General features: G+C 53.0%; 8 protein-coding genes across 8 annotated transcripts; 5 read left to right on the top strand and 3 right to left on the bottom strand.

Annotated features, from left to right (window-relative positions):
- Positions 1-1,502: 1,502 nt before the first annotated feature.
- On the top strand, positions 1,503-2,870 carry LY79DRAFT_573729 (allergen). Its single transcript, XM_060559501.1, has 4 exons — positions 1,503-1,959; positions 2,016-2,541; positions 2,614-2,676; positions 2,734-2,870. The coding sequence occupies exons 1-4, from the start codon at positions 1,754-1,756 to the stop codon at positions 2,860-2,862; spliced, it is 924 nt and encodes a 307-aa protein (XP_060406901.1). The 5' UTR covers positions 1,503-1,753; the 3' UTR covers positions 2,863-2,870.
- LY79DRAFT_573731 (uncharacterized protein) lies at positions 2,871-4,509 on the bottom strand. Its single transcript, XM_060559502.1, has 2 exons — positions 3,522-4,509; positions 2,871-3,437 (listed from the first exon to the last, which is right to left on the bottom strand). The coding sequence occupies exons 1-2, from the start codon at positions 4,114-4,116 to the stop codon at positions 2,992-2,994; spliced, it is 1,041 nt and encodes a 346-aa protein (XP_060406902.1). The 5' UTR covers positions 4,117-4,509; the 3' UTR covers positions 2,871-2,991.
- A 2,005-nt stretch (positions 4,510-6,514) lies between these two features.
- Positions 6,515-8,515, top strand: LY79DRAFT_169674 (alcohol dehydrogenase GroES-like domain-containing protein). The gene is made up of 2 exons (XM_060551205.1): positions 6,515-6,854; positions 6,947-8,515. Exons 1-2 carry the CDS (start codon positions 6,694-6,696, stop codon positions 8,322-8,324), a joined length of 1,539 nt encoding a protein of 512 aa, XP_060406903.1. The 5' UTR covers positions 6,515-6,693; the 3' UTR covers positions 8,325-8,515.
- A 259-nt stretch (positions 8,516-8,774) lies between these two features.
- LY79DRAFT_675300 (uncharacterized protein) lies at positions 8,775-9,800 on the top strand (the record flags this gene model as incomplete). The annotated part of the gene is made up of 1 exon (XM_060564430.1): positions 8,775-9,800. One exon carries the CDS (start codon positions 8,775-8,777, stop codon positions 9,798-9,800), a length of 1,026 nt encoding a protein of 341 aa, XP_060406904.1.
- Positions 9,801-11,436: 1,636 nt separating this feature from the next.
- Positions 11,437-12,390, top strand: LY79DRAFT_169646 (uncharacterized protein). The gene has a single exon (XM_060551204.1). The coding sequence runs from the start codon at positions 11,727-11,729 to the stop codon at positions 12,267-12,269; it is 543 nt and encodes a 180-aa protein (XP_060406905.1). The 5' UTR covers positions 11,437-11,726; the 3' UTR covers positions 12,270-12,390.
- A 122-nt stretch (positions 12,391-12,512) lies between these two features.
- LY79DRAFT_675301 (ubiquitin carboxyl-terminal hydrolase) lies at positions 12,513-14,419 on the top strand (the record flags this gene model as incomplete). Its single annotated transcript, XM_060564431.1, has 2 exons — positions 12,513-14,141; positions 14,210-14,419. 2 exons carry the CDS (start codon positions 12,513-12,515, stop codon positions 14,417-14,419), a joined length of 1,839 nt encoding a protein of 612 aa, XP_060406906.1.
- Positions 14,420-15,713: 1,294 nt separating this feature from the next.
- LY79DRAFT_675302 (oxysterol-binding protein) lies at positions 15,714-17,173 on the bottom strand (the record flags this gene model as incomplete). Its single annotated transcript, XM_060564432.1, has 3 exons — positions 15,714-16,590; positions 16,690-17,009; positions 17,105-17,173. 3 exons carry the CDS (start codon positions 17,171-17,173, stop codon positions 15,714-15,716), a joined length of 1,266 nt encoding a protein of 421 aa, XP_060406907.1.
- Positions 17,174-18,269: 1,096 nt separating this feature from the next.
- On the bottom strand, positions 18,270-20,326 carry LY79DRAFT_169743 (family 31 glycosyltransferase). The gene is made up of 3 exons (XM_060551206.1): positions 19,498-20,326; positions 18,481-19,442; positions 18,270-18,430 (listed from the first exon to the last, which is right to left on the bottom strand). The coding sequence occupies exons 1-2, from the start codon at positions 20,038-20,040 to the stop codon at positions 18,645-18,647; spliced, it is 1,341 nt and encodes a 446-aa protein (XP_060406908.1). The 5' UTR covers positions 20,041-20,326; the 3' UTR covers positions 18,270-18,430; positions 18,481-18,644.
- Between the last annotated feature and the right edge of the window lie 3,510 nt (positions 20,327-23,836).

Here is a 23,836-nt window from a genome sequence, read left to right on the forward strand (position 1 = left end):
ACAAAACAGTTCCACCCTTAAGCAATCCTCTTAATACAGACTAAGGTACGTAGCCAAGGCAGACGGTCGATTTTAAGGTCGCACAGGTAATAATACTCCAACGAATTCAAATAAACACAATATAACCCCTTGATACAGACCTCATCCCAAAAACATACATTTCCTGAACAGAACTGACCGTCGTCCGAGCCAGCGCAAACCTCAGCTATGCAAATACTTGACTTCAACTATCCATTTATGTCTAAGACTTTTGCTACGATTACCGTGTACTGATAGGCGCTAAGCTGAAAATGGGTGGGCCTAACAAAGTTGGATGGATAGGTATGTGTACTGTGGCGTAAAAGCTTTTAGTGATTGGGACAGCTATTGAAATTTATGTTCTGTTAAGGGGAAGCAACAATTCTACTGCTTCATACGAAGTGCCGTCTCAGTTTGGAGTGAGACACATGGCTTCACCAACTGGGGGACACCTTTACCATTATGGTTCGAGGCATCAACAGGTGACATCGGTGAGTTGCCAGTAGCATCGATAATACACAAATTATCCTGCCAACAGAAGCCTAGAGTCACTGCGACAGCGGCGCCAAAGCTGCAGACGGGCGTCGGAGTGCCCGAGGGCCGAGACCACGGACTCTGGGGCGAAATTCAAATACCAGCACAAAGCTGATAGGAGCACTACACGTCATCGAAAGTCTGGCGGTGATCTGGAACATACCGGTATGCTACTGATTGAGCGTCGGTACGCAGGCTTAAATCACAATGGTGAACGCACGAACGATCGATCAAGTAAGAGCTTGCCACAGAGTGCATTGCTGGCCATCCTCCTGGTTCTCTGGAGATCGCTGCTGGAGAGCATTGGCATAAGGAAAGCTGTCGCAATCAACATATCATCGAATGGGCGGGACGGCGGATTTGATTCAAACCGATCATCCCGGATCAAAAGAACCCGCAAAGATGCCAAGGACAATCTCAGCCAGGCTGTCACTTTGTTGTTTGTCTCAAACTAGTGACAAATAATTCCCCGCGATTGCCGTTGAGGATTGGGGTCGTTGCTCTCCGTTTCCGACGATGTGGTTTGCAGCCGCGATCCCTTAATTATGACGCTTTCATCTGGAGCTAGTCTCGACGCCACGGCCGTAGGAACACTTTAAGCAGCGAACAAGCTCTCTTTCCGTCGGCGGGAACCAACGGACCAGGCCAGAAAGCCTCAAGCCACATTTCTCAAGTCCCCGATTCATCTCAGATGTTCCACATGCAGGCGCCGCGCCAAGCACGCTCATTTGCATTGCGACGTCGTCAGCGGCACACCTGTAGCTTGGTTTTGAAACCCATACCCAGCTGAGCGGTTCGACGCTTCAACACTATCGTTACACAGCATGAGGTCAATGCGCCTCAGTCGGACATCATCGTGATCCGGCAATGACGTGCGTGCTGCATCGAACCCGCCAGCCTTCAGTTGGACACTGGCCAGAGGAATGAGAATAGAATTGGCTGAAGCCACGGGCCTCAGTAGCGGCGGTACGGCTTGATATACAATGCTGAATGACGTTGAATGGTTGCAAGTGACGCACCACCCGCTTGCTAAATGTTGAAACATTGAACACCGTTGAGTTATATAAACCTGGGGTGGTCCATCTTCGTCAATAGGCAACTCCTCTATATCACTCTCAATTTACAGTAACATAACAACCACAACTTTCAGCTATAACCACAACATATACCCACAGCGAACACCCTATCTAAACCAGAAACTATGGACAAAGCAAAGCAAGCCGTTGAAGGATTTGTGTCCAAGGACGGACATCACAAGACAACCGTCCATCAAGATGCCAACAACGCCGTGACTGAAGAGCATGTCCGCCCTCACCGCCACGAGGAGGTCACCACTGCTGTTGACAAGGAGGTTCACCAAGACCATCACCACACCAAAATCCAACCTATCCAGGACAAACAAGTTCTGTAAGTTACAAGAGTCCTCCATCAATCTAGGCCGGTTAACTGACTTCGCACCACAGCCCTGAGAAGCACCACCACAACGTCGCTCCTATTGCACACAAGTCATTCGACCACGGAGACAGCAAGGAGACTAAGCACACTCTTGACCGCGAGCACGCCAAGTTCAAGGACACTTCAGTCACTCACGACACTACCCATACTTCCAGCGCAGCACCCGTGGTGACTGGAGAACGCGTTCACCACCACGTTCACGAGCATATCCAGCCCGTCATCCAAAAGGAAGTCGTTCAGCCTCACGTTGTACACACGACTGTGCCGATCCACGAGACACATCACGCCAAGCCCGTCCACCACGAAGCCACTACTCTCCCGACCAAGACTCTCGAGGAGTTCAATCGTGAGAAGGGCGGCCTTGATGGACATGGACACCACAAGGTCGGTGAGTTCGACGGGTGCCCCGACAAGATGGACAAGGGCTTTGCGAAGTCCGAACACGCCGGTGTAGCCGGAACCCACGACCACAACCATGGCCACAAGGGTTCGGACAGTCTTGCTGCAGCCCAGGCTGCCAACGCTCGCCACACTGTAGGTGATGATTCCAAACACGTCAGTACCGCCCAGGCAATCAGACATGGAACTCACCCGACTGGCGTTCAGAATGATCCCGCCTACACCACCGGCACCGCTGCCAGCGGTGCTTCCTCCTTGAACGAATCCGATGTAAGTGAATTATTGAACGCTCTCGAAAACGTACGTTTCAAGCTGACCATGGTGTAGCCCCGTTTCGGTTCCACCACCACCAGCACCGATCAGCACGACGCGACGGGCAAGAAGGTTTCCCTTGTTGACAAGTTGAACCCCTTCAAGGACGCCGATGGTGACGGCAAGAAGGGCATCATGAGCTAGACGATGGATTGCTTTGGCTGATTTATTAAGCTAGTTACTTTGGATACTCCTGAAATATGATATCTTACACTTTAATCTTTTCTATACAAAATCCGTACCAGTGAAGTTTTCGCTATTAGTAACGGCATTCTATTCGCTTGCCTTGTGTGAACGTGGCTTGTCCAACCCCAGCTCTTCCCGTCTCGCTTCCATCTTTCCCACGCTTATCTTGGTCAACTTCACAACCCGGCCGCGCGTAAACCTGTTGAGCGCGGCGACGATCCTCGGCGCCGGGTTACATTTGGCGCCGTGCTCTTCGTGGGTCGAGATGCCCTCGGCGATGGCTCTGATTGTGCCGGCGAACATCGCCACGCTCTCGCCCTCGCGCCCCGACATTGTCAGGGAAATGGAACCTCTCGTCTTCGCCATGCCCCTGACGAGGCTGCCGAGGATGATGTCGTTGCAATCGGCCCTCTCGTCGGAGGACGCTTTCTTGTCGACGCAGCAGCCCGGTCCCGTCGTCAACTCGGCGATCACGTCGTTGAGCTGCGACGGAAGCGCGTTGAAGACCTCTTGGTGCTGCTTGCGCAGGAAACCTGGGTTAGGATTGTCAATACCGAGCTTTTCTCTTTTCCCCTTCTGTTCCTTTTCATCACCGGATAACCGATCACCAAGCTTACCGAGTAATCCCGGAGGACCGATAGGGTCAAAGTCGTCCAGCACCACGCCGTCAGCGGTGACCATCCGGCCGTCTCCGTCGATGGACGAGTACAGCAACAGCTCCTTCATCATCTTCCTGTGCAGCTCGACCTGGCCCAGCTCCCACGCGACGTACGTCAGCGCGGCCATGCTCTCGCCGTCCGTCACGGCGGCGCAGCTCTCGGCGACGTCCAGCCACGCGTTGGCCCACGGCTTGAGCGCCGGGACCATGTCGTACTTGTTGGCCATCTGGAAGATCTCGTACAGCTCGGCCAGGCCGGGCGTAGCGGGCACCAGGGGGAAGTTTGCGTGTATGATGTTCAGGACGATCTCCAGAGCGTCGGGGTCGTCGTCCGGCAGGTGGACGAGCCAGGTGCCGAAGGCCGGCTTGGACTCCTTGAACGGGCCGAAGAGCATCTTCTTCCAGACCTGCGACGAGCGCCGCAGCGCGTTGGCGCAGACGCGGAACGACCGCTCGGGCAACCCGGTCTGCTGGCCGGCGCGGAGGACGAGGTCGCCGTCCGGGTCGACCTGGACCTCTTCGCTCGTGGAGTCGACGCCGTCCGCGTAGTTCATCGAGATGTGCGCTATGCAGGCAGAGATTGCTTCAATTGCTGATTGCTTGCAAAGTCGTGAGGGTTGCCCACCACTTGCTGATATTCGTACGTCATTGCAGGGAAAGTGGAGGCATGGTGTTTTGTTACCAGGCCCAAAGCATTGACACGCCCCAAAAACTTGGCAAAGTTGGAAGCTCAAAAAATCAAGATACCTTTTTCTAAAGGTTCCGGGGTTATCCGTGCATAGCGAGGCCGCAGTGGCAGGTTTACATAAGCGATTCTATTTCGGGGACCTGTACCAATTGGCATCCCAAAGGCAAGGAAGGTTTCGACAAGATTATAAAGGAATTAGTATAAGATCATGGACAAGTCCGTCGAGGTATTAGTCCGGGGTATTTATTGGCTTTGGTGCACTTGTAGTTGTAGATCGGAAGATGTGGGGTAATCCTCCTTGATAGCCCAGTTTAGTCTAGTGGAAAGCGTCAGTTTCGCTCCACTGCGGTACGCTCTTCTTTTCGCTTCCCAACAACATGGCTATCTGGAAAGGAAGGCAAGCTAGAAGATTTATTTACGGTGTTTCTAAGGGGCTATGGGACGCTTTGTGGGTGAAATAGTGCAGAGTTCGTTGCTGGGCTCCGTTTGGAATGGTGGATAACAGTGTCTTGAAGAAATCATGACATACGCCTACTCGCTCTGCTTATGCGGCGAAAGAATGCCAAGTAAAGTTTGACACTAGATATATAATAACCATTCGTGTGGCATCAAAGGGAGTGGATTTTACCGAGTTTCTCTCCGGGCCATCGGCTGTCCTCCTTTTACCAGAGCATTATACACGAAACCATCTTGCTCGTTGCGACTGACTTGACTATCCTATCAGGGGTTTCCATAGATACAGACACGTCCCTACGTAGACACGCCGTTGATAATAGCAGGGCCCTGAAAAGTGGACTAGTGCCTAGTTACCAGAGAAAGCAATAAAAAAGAAAAGAGTATACAACATAGTCTTTACAACAAACCCTATTTGTTTTTGAACCAAGTTCTCAACAACTGAGAACCGACCCCCACAGCTCCTGGTCTCGAAACTGGAACGATCACCATCAGATTCCCCCCCCCCCCCCCCCCCCCTCCCAGATACCTGCGAAAATTTGTATGGGGCCGATCCATATTGCCAACAGAGCTTAATTGAACGAAAACACAATAGATTTTCCGACATTTTGCGCCTGCAAGGATTCCCTGCGCGATCTGTGGCAGGCATGAGATTCTTGGGGGGGGAGGGGACAACCGCCCCCCTACGTTGTCGCTACCAGAAGCATCGATCACGTCAGCTCGACAAGCAAGCACACACACGCATTAGACCGAAAGCATGAGCTGCTGAATTAATCAGCAAGCCAGGCCTACATCGGCGAGAAAGGCCCTTATCGAAGATTGGCAACAATCTTGCGACATGTCGTGACAGGCGTAGTGGAGTATTGGGAGAGGGAGGGAAGGGTGTTGGTTGTGGTTGCATCCTTCTCTATCCCTCTCCCCCCTCCCCTCCTCCCACCCGGCTGTCGTTGACCCAACTCGGCCGCATTGGCCTTCCTCTTCCGCATCGATCGGGGAGGGGGTGCGGTGCGCGGCAATCTGCTTCAGTCGAGGGTCGTGGGTAGAGAGGGAGGAGGGCGGGAACAATGCTCGCGGGCAAGCAATAAAACTGCGCGCGTGGAAGGTAGTCCCTTCCGCTGGCGAACTTCAAACGTGTCAAAGGGGAACAAGAAATAAATCACCATGAGCGTGTTAGTATTGAGTGCATGGCGACCCCTATCATACGATTCAGGGCTGATAATCTCTCCAGACTGGTAAAGGTGCACCCCCCCCCCCCCCCCCCCAGGTTAGCCGACCATGTATATCTCAGAGCTCGTCGGAGTGGTCCCGAATGACATTCGGCTTCTTATCGGGGAGCAAAGAACCTTGGCTCTTGGAGGTCGCGTTTTTTGGAGTGAGGAAGGGGTTAGCCGGATTGTGTGTGGTCGATGGCGATGCAGCCATCTTGGGGAAGAATCACGCAATGCGGGACTGCAAGAGCACGTAATTCTTCCCCCCTCCAAAAAAAGACGCCTAGCCGATCGACAACCCTCCGGATATCGGGAAAGAGAGGGGGTATTTTGTTTAAACGGGGCAAGAGAAAAATGTCTCTTCTCTTCTTCAGCAGAAAAGGGGAATAAACGTAAGGGACCTTTGGATAGAAGAAAGGGTTAAAATAAGGAAAAAGTCCAACGATTGCATTGTTTGCGAGATTGGAGGATTCCCTCCAACTTCTTTTCCCTCCCGCAGTGTACTCGGACGCTTCGCCCAAGATCACCGAAACTCTCTTTATTACGACTCGACCCAAGCTTGCTCTACTCTGCATACTTCGGCAGTGCAAGGAAAGGTATTGCCCGAGGAGACGCCATATCCGAGCGACGTCCAACGCCTGCGTACAAGATAGCCACGTTCATCCCGTCCCCCCTTCGCTCACCGGGATACACTCACCTCTTCGTCTTACTCTTTCATTCGACCAATGAGAAAGACGAGGCCGTAGAGCACAGGAAGACAGGAACCAAAAACAAAGGACGCCATGGCAGAGATACCGCAGACGCAGACCGTGCTCATCCTCCACGCGGCCAAGCAGCCGTACGAGACGATAGATGGGTACGAAGTGCCTGAGATTCAAGATGAGCGGGAGGTGCTGGTGAAGACGGAACACATCGGCCTCAACCCGATCGACTGGAAAGCGCCGTATGTCCCCCTTCCACGCTATAAATATTGGCGTAAACCACATACCCCTTTCTCCAAGCATGTTTGCTGACAGAACGGTGCGAAACCTGCAGTGACTTCAACTTCGCGATCCCAACCCTCCCCTACATCTCGGGCCGCGAGCTCGTCGGCCGTGTCGTCCGCCGACATCCGTCGTCGCGGAGCCGGCTCCGGGAAGGCGACCGCGTGCTCGTCATCTCGACCGACTACCGCGACCTCCGTAAGGCGGCCTACCAGCAGTACGTCGTGACGGCGGACTTCAACGCGTCACGAATCCCTCGCGGCATTGACGGCGCCGTCGCGCCCCGCGCCGCCGCCACCCTGGGCGTTGCCTTCGTCGCCGCCGTCCTCTCGCTCGGCGTCTGCATGGGCGTCGACTTCTCCAGCGTGCTGGGCGGGCCAGACCTGCTCCAACTACTGCGCGGCCCAGTCCCCGCCGAGGCCCTGCCGCAGGATATCCGCGCCGAGTGCCTGAGCGGGATCCGGGACAGCGAGCGGGCCACGGCCGGCGACTGGGTCGTCGTCTGGGGCGGGTCATCGACGTCAGCGAACCTGGCCGTGCAGCTCGCGCGACTGGCCGGGCTGCAGGTCGTCACTGTCGTGGACAAGCTGCGGCACGGCCTGCGGCTGTCAAACCACACGGTCCTGCGGCCCGATCTGCTGGTCGACAGCCACGACCCGTCGCGCGCGGTCGACATCATCCGGGCCAACGTCGGGAAGGACCTGCGCTTCGCCCTTGACACCAGTGGCAAGGAGTCGGCCGGCTGGCTCTTGCGCGCACTGGCGCCAGAGAAGAGCGCCGGCAGCGCGCCGCCCAGTCCGCCAGACACCCCTCGCAACAGTGGACCCACGCGGAGGCACCTCATCGGCTTGACGGGCCTGCCGAAGGAACAGGCGCCTGAGGCAGTCGTGTATCACACCGTCCCCATCAAGGTCTTCCACGAGGTGCCCGCCGTCGGTGAGGCGCTGGTCACCTGGCTCGAGAGGCTGCTGGAGAATGGCCTCATCAGCGCCCCCGAACTTCTCGGCGTGGAGGAGGGATTTAACGGCATCAACCGCGGCCTCGATAGAATGCGGAGGGGCGAGATTCGCGGCGGAAGGATGGTCGTGAGCCTCGAGCCCGAAGGGACGGAATCGGTCGTGACCAGAGACCCGAACGTGCCCCCCTCGCTAGTCGACACGCCCGGGGAGGGAGGCGTGGAGGAGCCCCAGCGGTCTGAGTCATCGGCGGCATCGAGTCCCGAGTTCACTTCCCAGAAGCTCGTTGACGCAGGCATCACGAGGGGAAGCGCGACGTTGTGGCAGGGCGGGCCTACCGTCAGCTCGGTCCCCCGGAGCGTGCCGGACGAGCAGCTCTCGACGGAGGAGCCGGCACCGCAGACAATGCAGAGGAGGTACTCTTTATGGCAACCCAAGTCAGCGGCGATCGTCGCGGAGAAGCCCCTTTCATGACGGAGACGAGTGAGTTGAGGAGACCGGACGCAGCTTCTGGGGGACAAGGCTGAATGACGATATGAAAGATTACATGTTCATACGGGACGCAAGCTTGAATTAGAACAAACCAATAGACCGAGTCTTGAGAATACCATGAGAAAAGTGAGAATAATATGTCGATGAGGCGTGATTGATGTGAACTCTGGGTCTCACCTCACCTCGGCGAAGCCGAGAAATTGTGGCTTGAATTGATGCCGACGCGGGGGAGAAGCGGGGTTTTCCCGGGGCCCCCTCACCGAGCGAGCTGGCGCCTGGGATGGCCATGATGTCCCATCCCCTCAGATGCTCGACGTCCCGTATCCTACTCTCTTGTCTCCTTCTCGTCAGTTCACCTCGCGAGGTATCGAACCCTTGTGATTTCCAAACATCTCCAATCTCACTACGACCACATATAGGCAGGCGTCCGGGATGTCGGCCTGTCAGACGGAGCGGCAGCGACTCCCGCAGGAGCTCATCTTGCACATCATCGAAAGCCTTCTCCCGCCGAATGAGACTGCCATCTTGCCCGCCTCATACAGCGCAACGAGGGCGCTCGTTAACTTGACACTGGTATCACGCTCGACGTATGACTTTTCCACACGCCTCCTCCGGAGGCGGTGCATGCACATCGACTCGACCAAACGCCTGAGCCTGCTTCTGCTCAGCCTCCTGTCTCCGTCCCTCAGCAGCCTGCCGCCCACGCTATCCCTCAAATGCATCACGTCTCTCTACATCAGCCCCTTTGGGAAGTCGCTGGACGACAAACCCACGGCAATGTGGGTACGCGAGCTCTTCTGCGAGGTCTGCGACACGCTCAAGAGACTCGTGGTTGACATGCCGTTTGGGAGTTTGTCCGGGTACGACGATCACCTCGACGTGAGACCGACGCTGACGGACGGGTTCCAGAGGCTTTCCAAGCTGGAGGAGCTCGTATGCATGCGAGACTACCCGGCCCTGACGTTCATGTCGCGGACCTTCACCGTCAATTGCTGGAGCCTTTGGCCCAAGCTGCGGCGCGTGGTGTTGTTCAAGGCCCCCATAGGGAGCCACTGTTTCTGGTACGACACGGCCAATACGGCCTCGCTGGAGCAGGTCGTGCTTGTGCGACCGTTGGATCTGGGAACAGCCAATATCAAGGACGACTACAACGGGGTGCTGCAGAAGTTCGACCATCTGGTACCTCGCAGGCTCAAAGTAGTTTTGGCGGACGTGGAGAGCGACTTGGCGGATGTACAGACAGCGGGTTGGGCAGAGCACGACCCCGAGGGGCTGATTGTTGTCGAAAAATACCACATCCCCACGTCCTTTTACGGCGACGAGGCAGTGGATGAGGTGTGCTGTGGCTGGGTCAAGACGGCTGCGCTGAACGGCTCAATATGGAGCTGGGAAGGCCAACCTATCATAGGCGCGCCGGGTGATGCAGGCGAACAGAGTGTGTTAGCAGCAGATGCATGATGATTGTGTCGGGTTACAAGACCACAGGCTGCCAAGATATCGGGATCCTCCTTAACGCGTACACTGCGACGCCGAAACCGGTTGGTTGTTTGAACCACTAGGTCATGTTTCTGCAGAATCAGTCGGCAAGACTCCTCAGCTGTCGCCTTCAGGCGGCCGTCGACACGGCTACTTTGAAGCGGCGCAACCGGGCAAAGGAATCCTGCGCCGCCAGATGACGCAACGCGAACCACGACGACGCGTGTTTTGCTGATGCAGACGACGGACGGCAGACGAATGGGCGGCAATGCTGGTGTAGAATCGGTGCGATGATTGGCAGGCAGCTAAACTAGCCAAGGCAATTGTATCCGTATGTCGGTAATACCATGGGAGTCGGGACTCCTAAGGGCCACGGAGTGACACAAGGTCGGAAGATGTTGGTTGCATTGGAGTGATTTGCTTCTCCAAAAAACCCCCCACGGTGCCTCGGCCCTCGTCCCCTCTCCCAATCAGGTGGCTCGGACAGTGTACTCCGTACAAGCTGGCCATTAGTCGCGAATGATGGGGCGTCGCCTTGCAGTAGTTTCCGGGGTGCGGTTGATCGCAGAAGCATGGCAGACGGCAAGGCCAATGGCAGGCTTCCAGAATACGCTGTAGAAGATGCAGACGGATGTCCCATGTCGAGTGTCAGTACAGCCGAGAGCCTCTATGGTGATGGTGATAGTGAGCTTGGTGACCGCGGGGTGATGGATGACTGAAGATGACTGGCAGGCGTAATGGTGCGAATACCTACGGAGTACATAGTACCTACCTAGGTAGGTAGGCAATGGGTAGGTACGTACCCAGATAGCCGATACGTACCTGTACCTGTCGCGTAGTACGGATACCGGAACAACGGTGGCCGAGGTGGCCGAGCGGGTGGGGCGGGAGGTGCCGGGGAGTCAGAAGCAGTGGCGCTGCGAGACACAAATAGGTATTATGGGAAAGTGATTCCGGGGTTTTTGACACGTACTTGTGCACTACCTGTACCTTGCTTCACACTTGTACCTGAATTACGTAATTTGCTAGCTTACTTACCTAGTCACCTAGTAGGTAGCAAGTCGCATCAAGGAGCGCGGGAAAGTTTGGGTAGCCGGGGTTGCCGCATCTCACTGACAGGACCGCCCTCTGAACACGTTGCATGGAGAGCGCGATTTCTTCAGCATCTGCCCAATGGACGTCTTTCCGAAAAAAGGAAAAGAGCAACACTCCGTGTGCCCCGACCAGCAACAGCCGTAGCAGCAGAAGACAGTATTCGTAAAAGAGGAACGGTAAAGGAGGTGAGTTTGGAGGTGGAGCCCGTTTGACGCCGGCTACAGGGACGCGGCTTGCAAGCAAGGCGCGGGTTTGCAGATGCCGGTCCGGGACGAGGAGAAAAGAAGAAGACGCCGAGGAACCGTTCCAATGACAGCTCATTCACGCCGTGGTGTCTGTCCTTGGCCCACGAGGGTGCCATCATTCAGAGAAAGAAGCGAGCCTAGTGTAGTGATTGGCATGGGCAGGCTATGGTCCAGCCCATTCTGTCCGTGTTCGTACCTGTCCAAGTGTCGTCTCTTGCACTCTGACCATGTCAAGACGGATAACACGAAGGAAACGAACGCCTAGGTTTTTCCTTAGTAATTTAAGCGTTTGAGGGCGGTCTTTTCGTCGCCCATGTCCGGCTGACAGGTTCAGTCCGCCCAGTTCGTCCAGCTCAGTCGAGCAGCTTCCTGATTACTGCTGACTCACTCTGGCCTCTCCTCCTATTCCCGTTACCTAACTTCATCTCATCCGGACTCGTTTAGATGGTGGAAAGGGGGGAGGGCGGGCGGAGGGGCACTCGGATGCTGCTGCGCTCCTTGAGCTGACAAGGAATAAGAATAAAAAAATTAAAATAAAATAAAAAAGAAACACACCAGGCGTCATGTCATGCCTGCCCCATCGCATTTACATCTCCGCCGAACCCGGACGGTCATCATTCATTTCCTCCATCTTTCATGCTTTTCCAATCTGCAAGTATCTCCCCAGCAAACCTGGCATCCGACACTAGCAACTAATAGCGAACAACCACTCACCGACCCGGATTGTGGTTCTCCAGTTTACCCCATTTTTTGCTCTACGCACCCCCCCATTCCAGCACCCTGGTGCGGGTCCTGTTCCATCACAGATCCTTTCCCTGTCCATCCCAGACCAGTCCACCTCTCTCCAGTTTCCAGTTTGCAGTCTCCAGTTTCGCCTCACCTTTCGCTGCCATTCCCTCCTCCTACTCCTCCTCCTCCTCGCCCTCCTCCACCCGTTTACCGTTATTGGCAATTTCCCCCAGCCCATACCCTTTTTGGGGTCTTCTTCTCCGACAAACCATTGACACCATCACGTACGCTTTGGAGAGACAATGTTGGATTTCTGCACCTCTACTGGCCCGGTCTTCACATGGTTATGAGCTTGCTCCTTGCTTATTCCCCAACACCATAGGTGAGTTTTGACTTCCGCCTTGCGTAGCTGAGAGCCTCGCCCGAGACGGGTGTAACGAGACAACAACACCACAACCACTACCGTTCCCATGGGACAAACCACGGCTTTTGTCCAACGAAACCCACGCTGGCTGGCTGACACTTCTTCAGGCGTCCCATCCTGCCGATTGTCGCGCACTTAGGCGCACTACCCCGAATCTCTCCTCGCCCGCCTTCCTCTCCCGAAACCCCCCCATCCCCAGACATGCCCGACAAAAACATCACGACCATTTCCTATGCCGCCGGCGCATCCCTCGCCGCCATTGCCCTCGTCTACGTCTTTGCGCCCACCTTCACAATCGACGAGTCCAGCACCTCGTCTTCCCGCAGGAAGGGCGTCGTCGGCCTGCGCAATGCCGCCAACGACTGCTTCATCAACTCGACCCTGCAGGCCCTCGCCGGCCTGGGCGAGCTGCGCGTCTACCTGATCCGCGAGACCCACCGCCGGAACATCGACGACGAGGGCGTCTACTCCCAGCTGGTCCAGCCGCCCGGCAAAACCTACCCAGATTGGAAAATCGAGGGCATGCAGCGCGGCTTGGTCACCCAAGGCCTAAAGGACATGCTCGACTCGTTGAACGAGCGGCCAATCTACAAGAAGTCGATATCCGCCATTGAGTTTGTGAGGGTGCTCGAGACGGCCTTCCGCCAGCGCATCAGCCGCCAACAGCAGGACGCCCAGGAGTTTCTGCAAATCGTCGCCGAGCGCCTCAAGGAAGAGTACCACGCCGGGGAAAGGGCCCGCGCCCACGCGAAATCGGCAGCCTTGCGGGCCACGTCAGCCGGCTCCAACGTCAACGGTGACGCGGTCCAGCAAAGGCTGGAGGATCTCGACAAGGCCGACAGCCAGGGCGGCGAAGAGTCTTCTTCCGCACTGCCGACGCCCACGCAACCCCAGCCCGAAGTCGACGGCGTCCACCAGCCGCTCCAGGATGACGAGGGCTTCCCCATGGAGGGGAAATACGAGTCGCAGTCAGAGTGCCAGACATGCGGTTACAAGACGAAGCCAAGGGAGGAATCGTTCTATATGCTGACACTGAACGTGCCCCAAGTCAGCTCGACGACGCTCAGCTCTTGCTTTGACGAAATATTCAAAACGGAGATAATTGACGACTTCAAGTGCGAGAAGTGCCGGCTGATCCAGGCGGAAGAGTCCCTCAAGCAGGACCTGGCCAAGGCCCAGGGCGAAAGCGAGAAGGCGGCGCTCGAGGAAGCGGTGCGCAAGCTGCGCCATGCGATTGACTTCGACCCAGAACACATCCCCGAGGACGTGCTCCTCCCCAACATCAGCGAGGCGCCAAAGCGCAAGATTGCACGGTCGACGCGCCTTACATCCTTCCCGCGCATCCTGGCCGTCCACCTTTCGCGCTCCATCTATGACCAGACGTCGACCAAGAACTCGGCCAAGGTCGCCTTCCCCGAACGCCTGCCCCTGGGCGGCCTGCGCGACCGCCGCAACTACAAACTGCTGGGGCTGGTCACGCATAAGGGGAGCCACCACAGCGGGCACTACGAGTCGTTCCGCCGCCAGAACACATACGCCCCGTACCCGAACCAGAACACGTTCCAGCCCTCGGGCATCTACAGCAAGACGACCAGCCCCGCCGCGACGCCGCAGCCGTCAACGCCGCAGCTCGACGCGATCGCGCGAGGCGTCAGCCCCGCGTTGTCGACGCCCGATCTCCTGACCCCGACCTCCGAAACGAACTCGTCCACCCCGTCCGTCTCCTCCTTGGACGCCTTGTCGTCGAGAGACTACGCGCGGAAGCGCATCAGCCCGACTTCGGCCCCACGCGACAGGCAGAGGGAGCCCGACTCGGCGAGCTTCCGGTCCGTACGCTCGTTTACTGCCTCGGCCAGGAGCACCGTCTCCAAGATCTCGCACAAGGTAAACGGCAACAGCACGCCCGGGGGCAGCCCGCCGCCTGGCCCGACGCCAATGGCCGTGGCACCCCGCCCCCCGCGCACAGGTCGCGCAAGAAGCAGCCCGTCGACCGCTGGTGGCGCATCAGCGACGAAAAGGTCCGCGAGGCCAAGACGAGCGAGGTGCTCGACCTGCGCCGCGAGGTCTACCTCCTGTTCTACGAGCTTGAGAGAGGGGGCAGCCCGTAGAGCGAGGCTGGCGACGACGGCCCCTCTCAGAATGGGACGTTGCCGCCGGAGCTCGCGCCATTCCGATGCTACACGGCCACCGCCTCGATGAAGATGACTATGTGGCGGTGAACCGAGTGGTATCCTTGGCCCTTAAGGGTGGGGAAGGAAAGAAGGAGCGAAAGAGACAGAGATGGAAGATACCTGTCGTTGTGAACATAAACCCCCACTCGCTTGCATATACAGCTGCAGCGAGGAAACACAAAAAATGCATCGGCTAGGCGTACAATAACAGTCTTTGTTTTTGTTTATTTATTTTTTGGCTTTTTCCCCCCCTTTTTCTTTCCCTGTTATTCAAGCATTGGCATGTTTCGGGCTTATCCCCCTTCCTCTGGCGGGAGGGTTTCCCAATCAGCATCTGGCGAAAGTAAAAGCGGCCGGTTCGGTGGAAGGAGGTAGAGCAGGAAGCGAAGCTGTCGTTGGCGTAAAGGGGGGGGGGGAGGTGGGAAGGGTTTGGAGACTTGCCCGCGAATGGCAAAGAATCACGGTGGTACATAGAACGGTACAAGTATAGAGGGACACAGAGAGAGGGAGGGAAGGGAAGAGAGAGGATAGGTAGGGACGCGGTTGTCTTGACAAGAATTGAAGAAAAAGATGAGCCATCAAAGATCAGCCCATCCATCCCCCCTTCTCTAAAGGAACTAGAGTAACTCACCCAGCTGGGGTGCCATTTTTAACCCCCTCCCCACCCCGTGCAGCCCGACCCTCGGGCCCTGCCCGTCGCGTCTGCATGACGGACACATGCATGCGTATGCACATCATTTTCTATTTTTATTTTTTGCTCCCCCCTCCGATGCGTCACCTCTCGGACGCCACTACCTACGTCGGAGACCCTCCCCGATCGGACGACGCGGTCCCAGCCGGCAGCCGGGAGGAGTGGAGAGGGTGGACCCGAGAAACGCCGGCGACGGACAGACGGTCTTGGTCCTCTTGCAGACTTCACATGGAGGTTTCGGCGGGCTGTCAAGCCAAAAATGACAAAATATTCTTTTGAAACCCAAAAGTAAGGTGCGCCCTTCCAATTAGTCGTACCTCTCGTGCTATATAGTTTATTTAGTACCGTACCGTGTGTTCGTGGTGAACAAACTCCATGCTCCAACATTCTAGCTCTGCGCGCGCGCCCTCCGTCCCTTTCCAAGTCAAATCTTCCTCAGCCTTGGCGCCCGTTTTATAATGGTCCCTCACCTCTGCTGTATTGGATTCGTCTGCGTGCGTTACTCTCAACACCCTTCCCAGTCATTAAGCCATCGTCGTCTCATACTGACTTCTGTCCCAGAATCTCCTCGGCCATCTTGGCCTGGTCGGCCTCGTTGAGGGGGGGCTGGCTGCGGACCCTGTCCGCCTTCTCGGCGTCGTACCGCCAGAGGCCGCCCGTCTTGTCGGCGTCTCCGGTGGCCGGCAGACCGACATTGGGGCCGAGAGACTCGAGAGCAGCGTCGCCATTGGCCTGGCGGTCGGTAAAGTACCTGCGCTCCCAAGTGCGGCCCTCGGCCTTCTCCTTGGCACGGAGCTCGCGCTGGGCCTTCTCAATGGCGCTCTTCTCGCGGGAGACGAGGTCCATGTCGCCCTTGGCGATACCGTCAGCGACGCCCTTCCAGGCGCGGCGCGACTCGAGCGGGTGCTGCTTGTCGATGGGAGCAACGACGAGCTTCGAGGTCGGGTGCTCGGAGGCGTCGTACGTTTCGAGTAGTGTCTTGGACGAGTTGTGCTTGGGGCTGCCCTCGTGGATCTCAAACGACTTTGTCCAGACTCCAGTGATGTTGTAGGCGACGTCCTTCTCTTTGTTGGTGGGGTAGATGCTGGCGGTGACGCTGTTCTTCTTGCCCGAAAGCCAGCCCTTGCCCGAGTAGTCGATCTTAGAGGTAAAGCCGGTAGACGAGGTGATGAAAGAGGTGCCTTCGAGCTCGATGAAAGGGGCGCCGAAGATGAGGCCCTCAATGTGCAGGGCGGGGAGGGTGATGAGGTACTTCTCGGTCTTACCAGCGTCTGGGGAGGGGAGGGTCAGAACGGCATGGCCAATCTGCTTAATGTTGATGGTGCGGCTGAAGGTGGCCTTTTGAGCATTGAAGCCCTCGAGGTGGACGCCCGAGTCGAGGTTGGTGATGGAGTATGCCGTCGCGGGAGGATGGTGGCTGCGCAAGCACGACAAAAGTCAGCGTTTCCATCGGGGACGCAGAGGTAGAGGTAGAAGGAAGGACACGAGTATTTTAACGGAAGAGGGGGTGCCTTACCTGACCTGCTCGCTGATGAGCTCAGTGGTGCCGGCCTCATCCTCCCACTTGCCGAGGAAGAGCTCGCCGAGGAAGGGGTTGAGGGGCTTCTTCTCGTTGCCGTACTGCTCGCTGCGAGAGGCGTACTGCTGCTTGAGGGTGGTGATGAACCATTTCGTGACGAGAAGGGCGCGCTTGGCGGGGTCGGTCTCCTTTGCGGGAGCGGCGAAGATGGAAGGGTGCTCGCACCAGTAGGAGGAGAACTCGGTCAGGGAGGTGCTCGAGAGGATAAAGGGCGGGGCCGTCAGGGAGGAGAGGTCGCCGTTGAAGGAGGCGATGGACTGGAGGGAGGGTAGAGGTCAGCCTATATGGTCTACCTGCACGAGGAGCAACTTGGGCAGAGGGACGCGAGAAGGAGGAGGAAGAGAAGCGTTACCTTGAGGAAAGCTCCCCAGCTGCCCTGGTTGGCCTGGGACTGAGCTGCCGGCTGGGTCTGGTCGGCCATGGTTTAAGAGGGTTGATAATTGGGAGAAGGTCTTTGGGGCGGTGTCAATTGCAGTGTGTAACTCTTCGATTCGGTCTGTGAATAGCCTCGTAGAAAGGAACAAAAAAGGCCTTTTTTTTTTTTCCCCCCTTGGGAAGTGTGTAAGTTATGAAGGTGCAAGTATGTAGGTGGGGGGGCTGCGTTGCTGAAGAGTACTGATTGTGGGTGTGTGTCCGTGTGTCGTCTTTATGGGAAAGTGGGATGGGATGTCGTAGTGTCATGGTTGGTGCTGTCTGTTGTACGTATATGTACCTACCGGCTTTAAGGTACCGGTAGGTAGGTACTGGTCGCTGTGGGCGGTTACCTTTTGGCGGGGCTGTTCCTCAACAAGGAGGGCTGCGGTTGCGCTGGGGGCAAGTGACGGACACGGGGAATGTGCACACTACTAAGCTATGCACCTACCTACGAATACACGTAGTGACGCGGACCTGGGAAATGAGGTAAATGAGGTACATATGTAGATCCGCATCCGGGTTGACTGGGCGATGGGATAGCAGCTGGAGAGGCCACCCGACAGTGGCCCGCTCTTGTGGGATGCTTTTATCGATCCAGCCTTTATTTTGCCAGTGGATCTTGTGCAGGTATGGAAGGCCTTTGGGGATACCCGAGATGTCTAGGTACACACTGCAGTCTATACGACGAGGAAAGGGGAGGGGCAGTGAGAGGGGACGGTCACGGCTTCAGTTGACGTCAATTCCCGTCGCCGTCATGTCGCCAGCTGTGTCTGCATAAATGGGATGCGCTTGAACTAGGTATGTAGAGTGTGGCTGTGTATGTGCGTGTGCGTGTATTTGTGTGCACTCACTAGTCAGTTAGCAGTAGGTGTGCATTCAAATCGAAACGTCATCGTCATCGCGGTATGGCCATCGGATGAGAAGGAGGGGGTTTTGGACGTGGCGTACGGAGTAATACCTACCTGTACTAGGGTCGAGGCTAGTCGCCGCCGCATGTCATCAGCCATATGTGCAGGGTGCCACGCCGCGCCACGTGTGGCTCACACCCTCCTCCAACAAGGTGATTCCTCTGTTGCCCGCTTCGACAGATCAGATGAAGCAACCACACCCAGTCGACACCCAGTTAGCCGCCTGTTTCCTTTGCGAAGCTCGTTCCTCCATCGGGCCTAAGCCGCGCCCCGCCCGAGCTTTCGGCCTGCGCGCCAGGGAGATATGATCCCCGTGGGGTTCCAAACATGCGGCATCAGAGTCGCAGGCACAGCTTCTTCCTCAAAGTAAGCAATGGGTTTGGTTTAGCGAGACAAGAAGACTAACCCGGTGTACAAAAGTAATCAACGCCATTTGCCTTAACCCATTCCGGATGTATCTTGAAAACCCCGACCTGTTGCCGTCTCAACGCCAATTTTTTTTCTTCCATTTTCCACGGAGTTTGTCGTTATCGTCATGTTCTCCATTAGGCAGCTTCCCGCCTCACAATCTCAGCAAAGTGCCTGCAGCTTCTCGACCTCTTCCACATTAATGCCCGAGTGGTGGCCCTGGACCGGCTCCCCCAGTATCATCCACGGGCTCAGTCTGCACTCTTTGCTATGCTCGACCCACGTCCACGCCAGACACTTGTCCGCCAGAGCCCCGCATTCTTTCCGGCATGCCTCCCCGCTTTCCGTCGCCGGCAGCACTCTCGCCCGCTCGTCCGTCCTCCCCACGAAATCCCGGTCTGCCCGGATCGGAGAACGCTTAAAGTCCTCTATTGATGGTGCGCCGTAAATCTCCCACAGCTGTCCCCAGAACACGGGGCTCCTCTCGTCCCTGAACGCGGCCCCGGTCCTGTTCATCTCTTCCGGGTCCGCCACGCCGTGGAACGAGACCAGCGGCGAGCAGAACCTGTCCGCCATGATCTTGGAGATGCTGGGCCTCTCGCCGTTAAAGTAGTGGCTGTACCTCTCGTTGAGGTAGACGCCAATCTTTTGTAACGCCGTCGCGATCAGCTTGTCGCCCCACGTCTCGTCGAGCGAGTGCTCCTGCACCGCGGCCACGATGTCGCGCCGCGAGAGCAGCTGCCTAACCGCCTCGTGCGAGATGACCACCGCCGACCCGCCGTGCGCGAAGCGCCCCTTGAAGTCGCCCACGGCGTTGCCGATGTACTGCGGCGTATCCCAGTCCCAGTGTGCCAGCAGGAGCCGCAGAGACGACCTGACGAGGTAGGTGTCGTCGTCAAGGATGACGTACCACTTCTTCGGCGGGAGGTTGTCGTAAATGTACTCGAGGCCCCAGATGAACTGCGGACAATGTTAGTGGACGTTTCTCAAAACTGGCAGCGAGGGACTGAAGTACCTTGAGCGCATCAAGATCCCACCCGAATCTCTTGCCGACCTCCGTCGCCTTGGCGTCGTCGCCATTCTGGACGGCGTCCTTGAGGGCCAAGTACTTCTTGAACTTGGGCGCATCGTGGTGGGATCTCATCTCGGGCATGGCCATGACCCCGCCGATGGCGTCGTGGACGTCGACGCCCGCCATCTTGCCGCCACCACGCGGCGTCCAGTCGCCCACGACGACGAAGGAGCTGGCGTCTTCCGCCGTCAGGCCCAACGCCTCGAGCTGCGCCGCAAGGCGGTGCCGGGTGCCGTAGCCGGTTTTGATCAGCAGCCCCACGTCTGTATCGTACTCGATGGGGTACTTGGCCGGCTCGTACAGCCAGGCGTCCTTCTCGGCGCCCGACCCGCGAAACCAGAGCTGCAATCCCGAAAAGTTGAAGCGGAAGGCCAGGACGAGCGGGTTGTCGTACGGCAGGAGCAGGTACAGCAGGGCGTTGCCGATCAGGAAGGAGAAGAATACGAGGATAAGCAGGCGCTTGATGCGCGGTGAGGGGAGAATCATGGCTGGCGGGTTCAGAATTGGTGTGTGGGCGGGATTGCTGGTGGTGGTGGTGTAACGAGGGCGTCATGAGGTTATGGCGGGCCTCATGCCACCGGTGATTGGAGATGCCGGAGAGGTTGGGTCCAATGCTGCGTCTAGAGATGAGCTAAATGGCGAACAACACAGGCGCAAGGCTATGCCCGAGATTCCGGGAGTCGTCACTAAGCTCGGCTCGGTTCGTGGCGTTGGTCGGGGTTTCGTTTGACGGATTAGAAAAGCCGTGTTTGCCAGGGAGAATGTGTTACGTGGGCAACGGGCGTAGACTGGCGATGGTGCTGACTGACCACCATGTGATGCAATCACGAGCTGGAGTCTGTGGCGAAAAGCGATTGGTGCTAGGGCCTGTAGTGGATCGTGATGAAAGGGCCGCTTCGATATCGTTGTCGATGCTAGTAGCGGGTCTGAAGCTATTCGCAATGTCGACAACTACAGCTACCTTCACGGGCAACAAAGACCTGTGAAACTCGCGAGAGAAGTCGTCGGAAAAGACGAGAAGGGAGAAAGTTCGACTACATGCTTCCCAAAGTTTCGGGTCATGCAAGTAGTAAGTACCTTGGGTAGGGACGTAAACATGGAGTCAAAAGATAAAAACGCAAAGTTGAGCACAAGTGCGCCAGGGGCCACCCCCTCCCCCCCCCCTTCAAACAGATGATGCGTGTGTAAGTGTGCTGCATGCAGTATGCCGCGCCACTGGCAACGTGCATAGCTTCACTGGCGTCGCGTCATTGGACGGTTCCTGGACAGCCAAGAACATCCAAGAAATATTTACCCACTCCCTTGAGTCGGGTTGCCTGGTGCTTCAGTTCGGTCTGCCTAATCCGCGTTTTGATTGAGACGGAGTACTGTACTCCAAACTGTCTTTTTAACTCCGTCTTGGAATGTCTTGGGCGCCCTGAATTCAGAAAGTAAAAGAGGTGGCACAGCCCCCAACCGAGGATTTGCGCGTCACATGTCCATCCATGTCCGCCGCCGCCGCCGCCCCAAGACTTTACAGACCAGAGCCGCGAGACGACAATATCATGATCCAAGAAAATCAATGCCTTGCCTCCCTCTCCACTTTTCTTCTCTCTCTTCCCGTAGTCCCGGGTCGTGCCAGATATTTCCCTGGTGCGCCCCTGGTCTTTTGTTTCTTCTGTCTTTAAGCAGTTGAAGCAAAAGCTGGCATGTTGAACCCTGCTGACGTACTTCAGGTACAGTCTGTTGCGTTAGCAGCGTCCAAAACCTACTTTTTAGTCTGTGCGTTAGCAACACTATTATAATAACTACCCTAGTTAGGGTTACGCAGGGGGGTTACCCTGCTAAGTGGCTATATACTTTTGAATTATTTTATATTATATAGATACTATAGTGTAAATAGCTTTAATTAATAAGCTTATTACTATTACTGTTTAATAATAGCGCTAAAGAAGAAGGGGAATACTACCCCTAGTAGTATAAAGGTATTACTAGTACTACTAGCTAATAGCACTTAAGCCTATAAGGCTACCTATAAAGGATTATTATTATATATAATTATTAAGTGCCCTATAGTAGTAATAATAAAGTTAATAATAGTTATTAAGATACTATAAAAGCTAGTAGTTACTATAGTAGTAGTAAAAAAATTAATAATAACCTTTAAGACACTAAGGAAGTTAGTAAAAGTAACTATTAATAAAAAAGAAGTTAATAATAATAATAATAATAATAATAATAATAATAATAATAATAATAATAATAATAATAATAATAGTAATAGTAGTAAGCTTACTAATAATAATAAAAAGCCTATATAATAAGTACTTTTTACTTTTAACTTCTTTAAAATACTATTATAAACTTTATTACTATTATAGTAGTAATAAAAGGTAACTACTACTATAGCTACCTTTTTACTACTACTACTACTAACTAAGGTAATAATCTATTTTACTTTTAGTCTTTAGTTTAATAGCGTTATAGTACTATAAGTCTAGCCTTTTTAAATAGTATAATAGTTAATAAGTTAAGTATTAGTAGGTATAATAATTAAGTTAAACTAAAAAAAGTAGATCTTAAAGAAAATAAAAAAGCGCCTTTAAAGGTAACTTAGTAAGTAATACTTACTATTAAAGTTATAGATAACTATTAAGTTTAGTAAAAAAAAGAAAACTATAAAGGTAAAAAATAATACTTACTATAGTAATAACTTTAGTAAAGTAGGTAGTAAGTAACTAGCCTTACTATAGGCTAAACTTAGCTTTTAACTAAGTAACCTAGACTACTAGACTTAAGATATCTTCTTTAGTATAAAGCTTATATACTTTACTAGTTTATCTATATTAGTATTTAGTATACTATAATTAGTTATAAAGTTAATAAGTAAATAACCTAACTATAGTAAGTACTTTAACTATAGTAAGCACTTTAACTATAGTAAGTATTTTAACTATAGTAAGTAACCTAACTATAGTAAGTAACCTAACTATAGTAGCTAGCTATTATATATAAAATTAATAAAAAAAACAGTAATAAGTTTAATAAAGGATAAAATTAACTAAGAGAAAGATATAAAGAAAGACCTATAGTAAAATCTAATAAAGTATTATTAGTATATAAATTAAGTAAGTTACTATAATAGTAATAAGGTAAATAATAATACTAACTAGTGTTTAGTTATTAATAAAGTCTACTATAAGTTACTTACTAGTAACCTTAAAAGTTAATAAAATATAATACTTTACTATAAGGTAACTTTAAAAACCTTACTACTAGGCCTAGTAGTTATAGTTACTTAGTAGTAAGTAAAAAATAAGATACTTATATAAAGTAAAATTATAGATAATTTACTTTCTATAGTAGTAGTTAAAGAAGGTAAAAATCTTACTAGTAGTGTAGTAGGGTTAGGTAGTATAGTTACAAGAATTATATAGTAGTTAATTTAAGAGATAAATTAATAAGAAAGCTACCTACCTATTAAAAAAGGGATTTATAGACCTAAGAAGAGATTAGAATATATATAATTATTTATATATAGTTATTATTATTAGCCTTAATACTTTATATAGAAATACACTAATAGTTATTACTATACTTTTATTTATTTAAGGAAATTTACTTTTTTTATAATTACTCTATTAATTTATACTTTTATCTTAGTATCTTTATAGATTAGGTCTAAGAATTATAAGACCTATTAATTAATATATATATTATTATTATTAGACATTGTTGTAGTGTAGGTAGTTTTCCTATGTTTTACTATTCCTCTTTTTCTTTGTTAGGTAGCCTAGATGCCTTGCCTTTTCTTAATAGTGCCTAGAGGTAGATCTACTTCTTTAGTATAGGTATTTTATACTAGACTATAGATAGGCTCTCCTATATAGTTATAATAAATTTATAGTTAATAAAAATATAAATATAATATATTATTAATATTTAGTAATACTTTTACTTAATTAATAGTAGAACTAGTAAAAGATATAGTAGCTATATACTCTTATAGACTAATTTATAGAGATAAGATAGACCTTAAAAGCCTCTCTTAAAGTAGTAAGAATACACTAAGATTTATTAAGTATATATATATTCTTTTTCTATTTTTAACCTCTTTTTTTATTTTATATTTCCCTTTTTTAATTATAAGTATATAAAATAAATTATTTAACTTATAAGATAATTTATAAATCTAAAATATACTAATATAGATAATTAATAGTAGTTTTACTAAGCTAATAAATAAAGTAAAGGCACTAGTTAAATAAAGCTAATAAATATTCTACCTAAGATATTAATAAAA

The sequence above is a fragment of the Colletotrichum navitas genome (assembly GCF_030913465.1).
Source record: "Colletotrichum navitas strain CBS 125086 chromosome Unknown LY79scaffold_223, whole genome shotgun sequence".
Lineage (NCBI taxonomy): Eukaryota > Fungi > Ascomycota > Sordariomycetes > Glomerellales > Glomerellaceae > Colletotrichum > Colletotrichum navitas.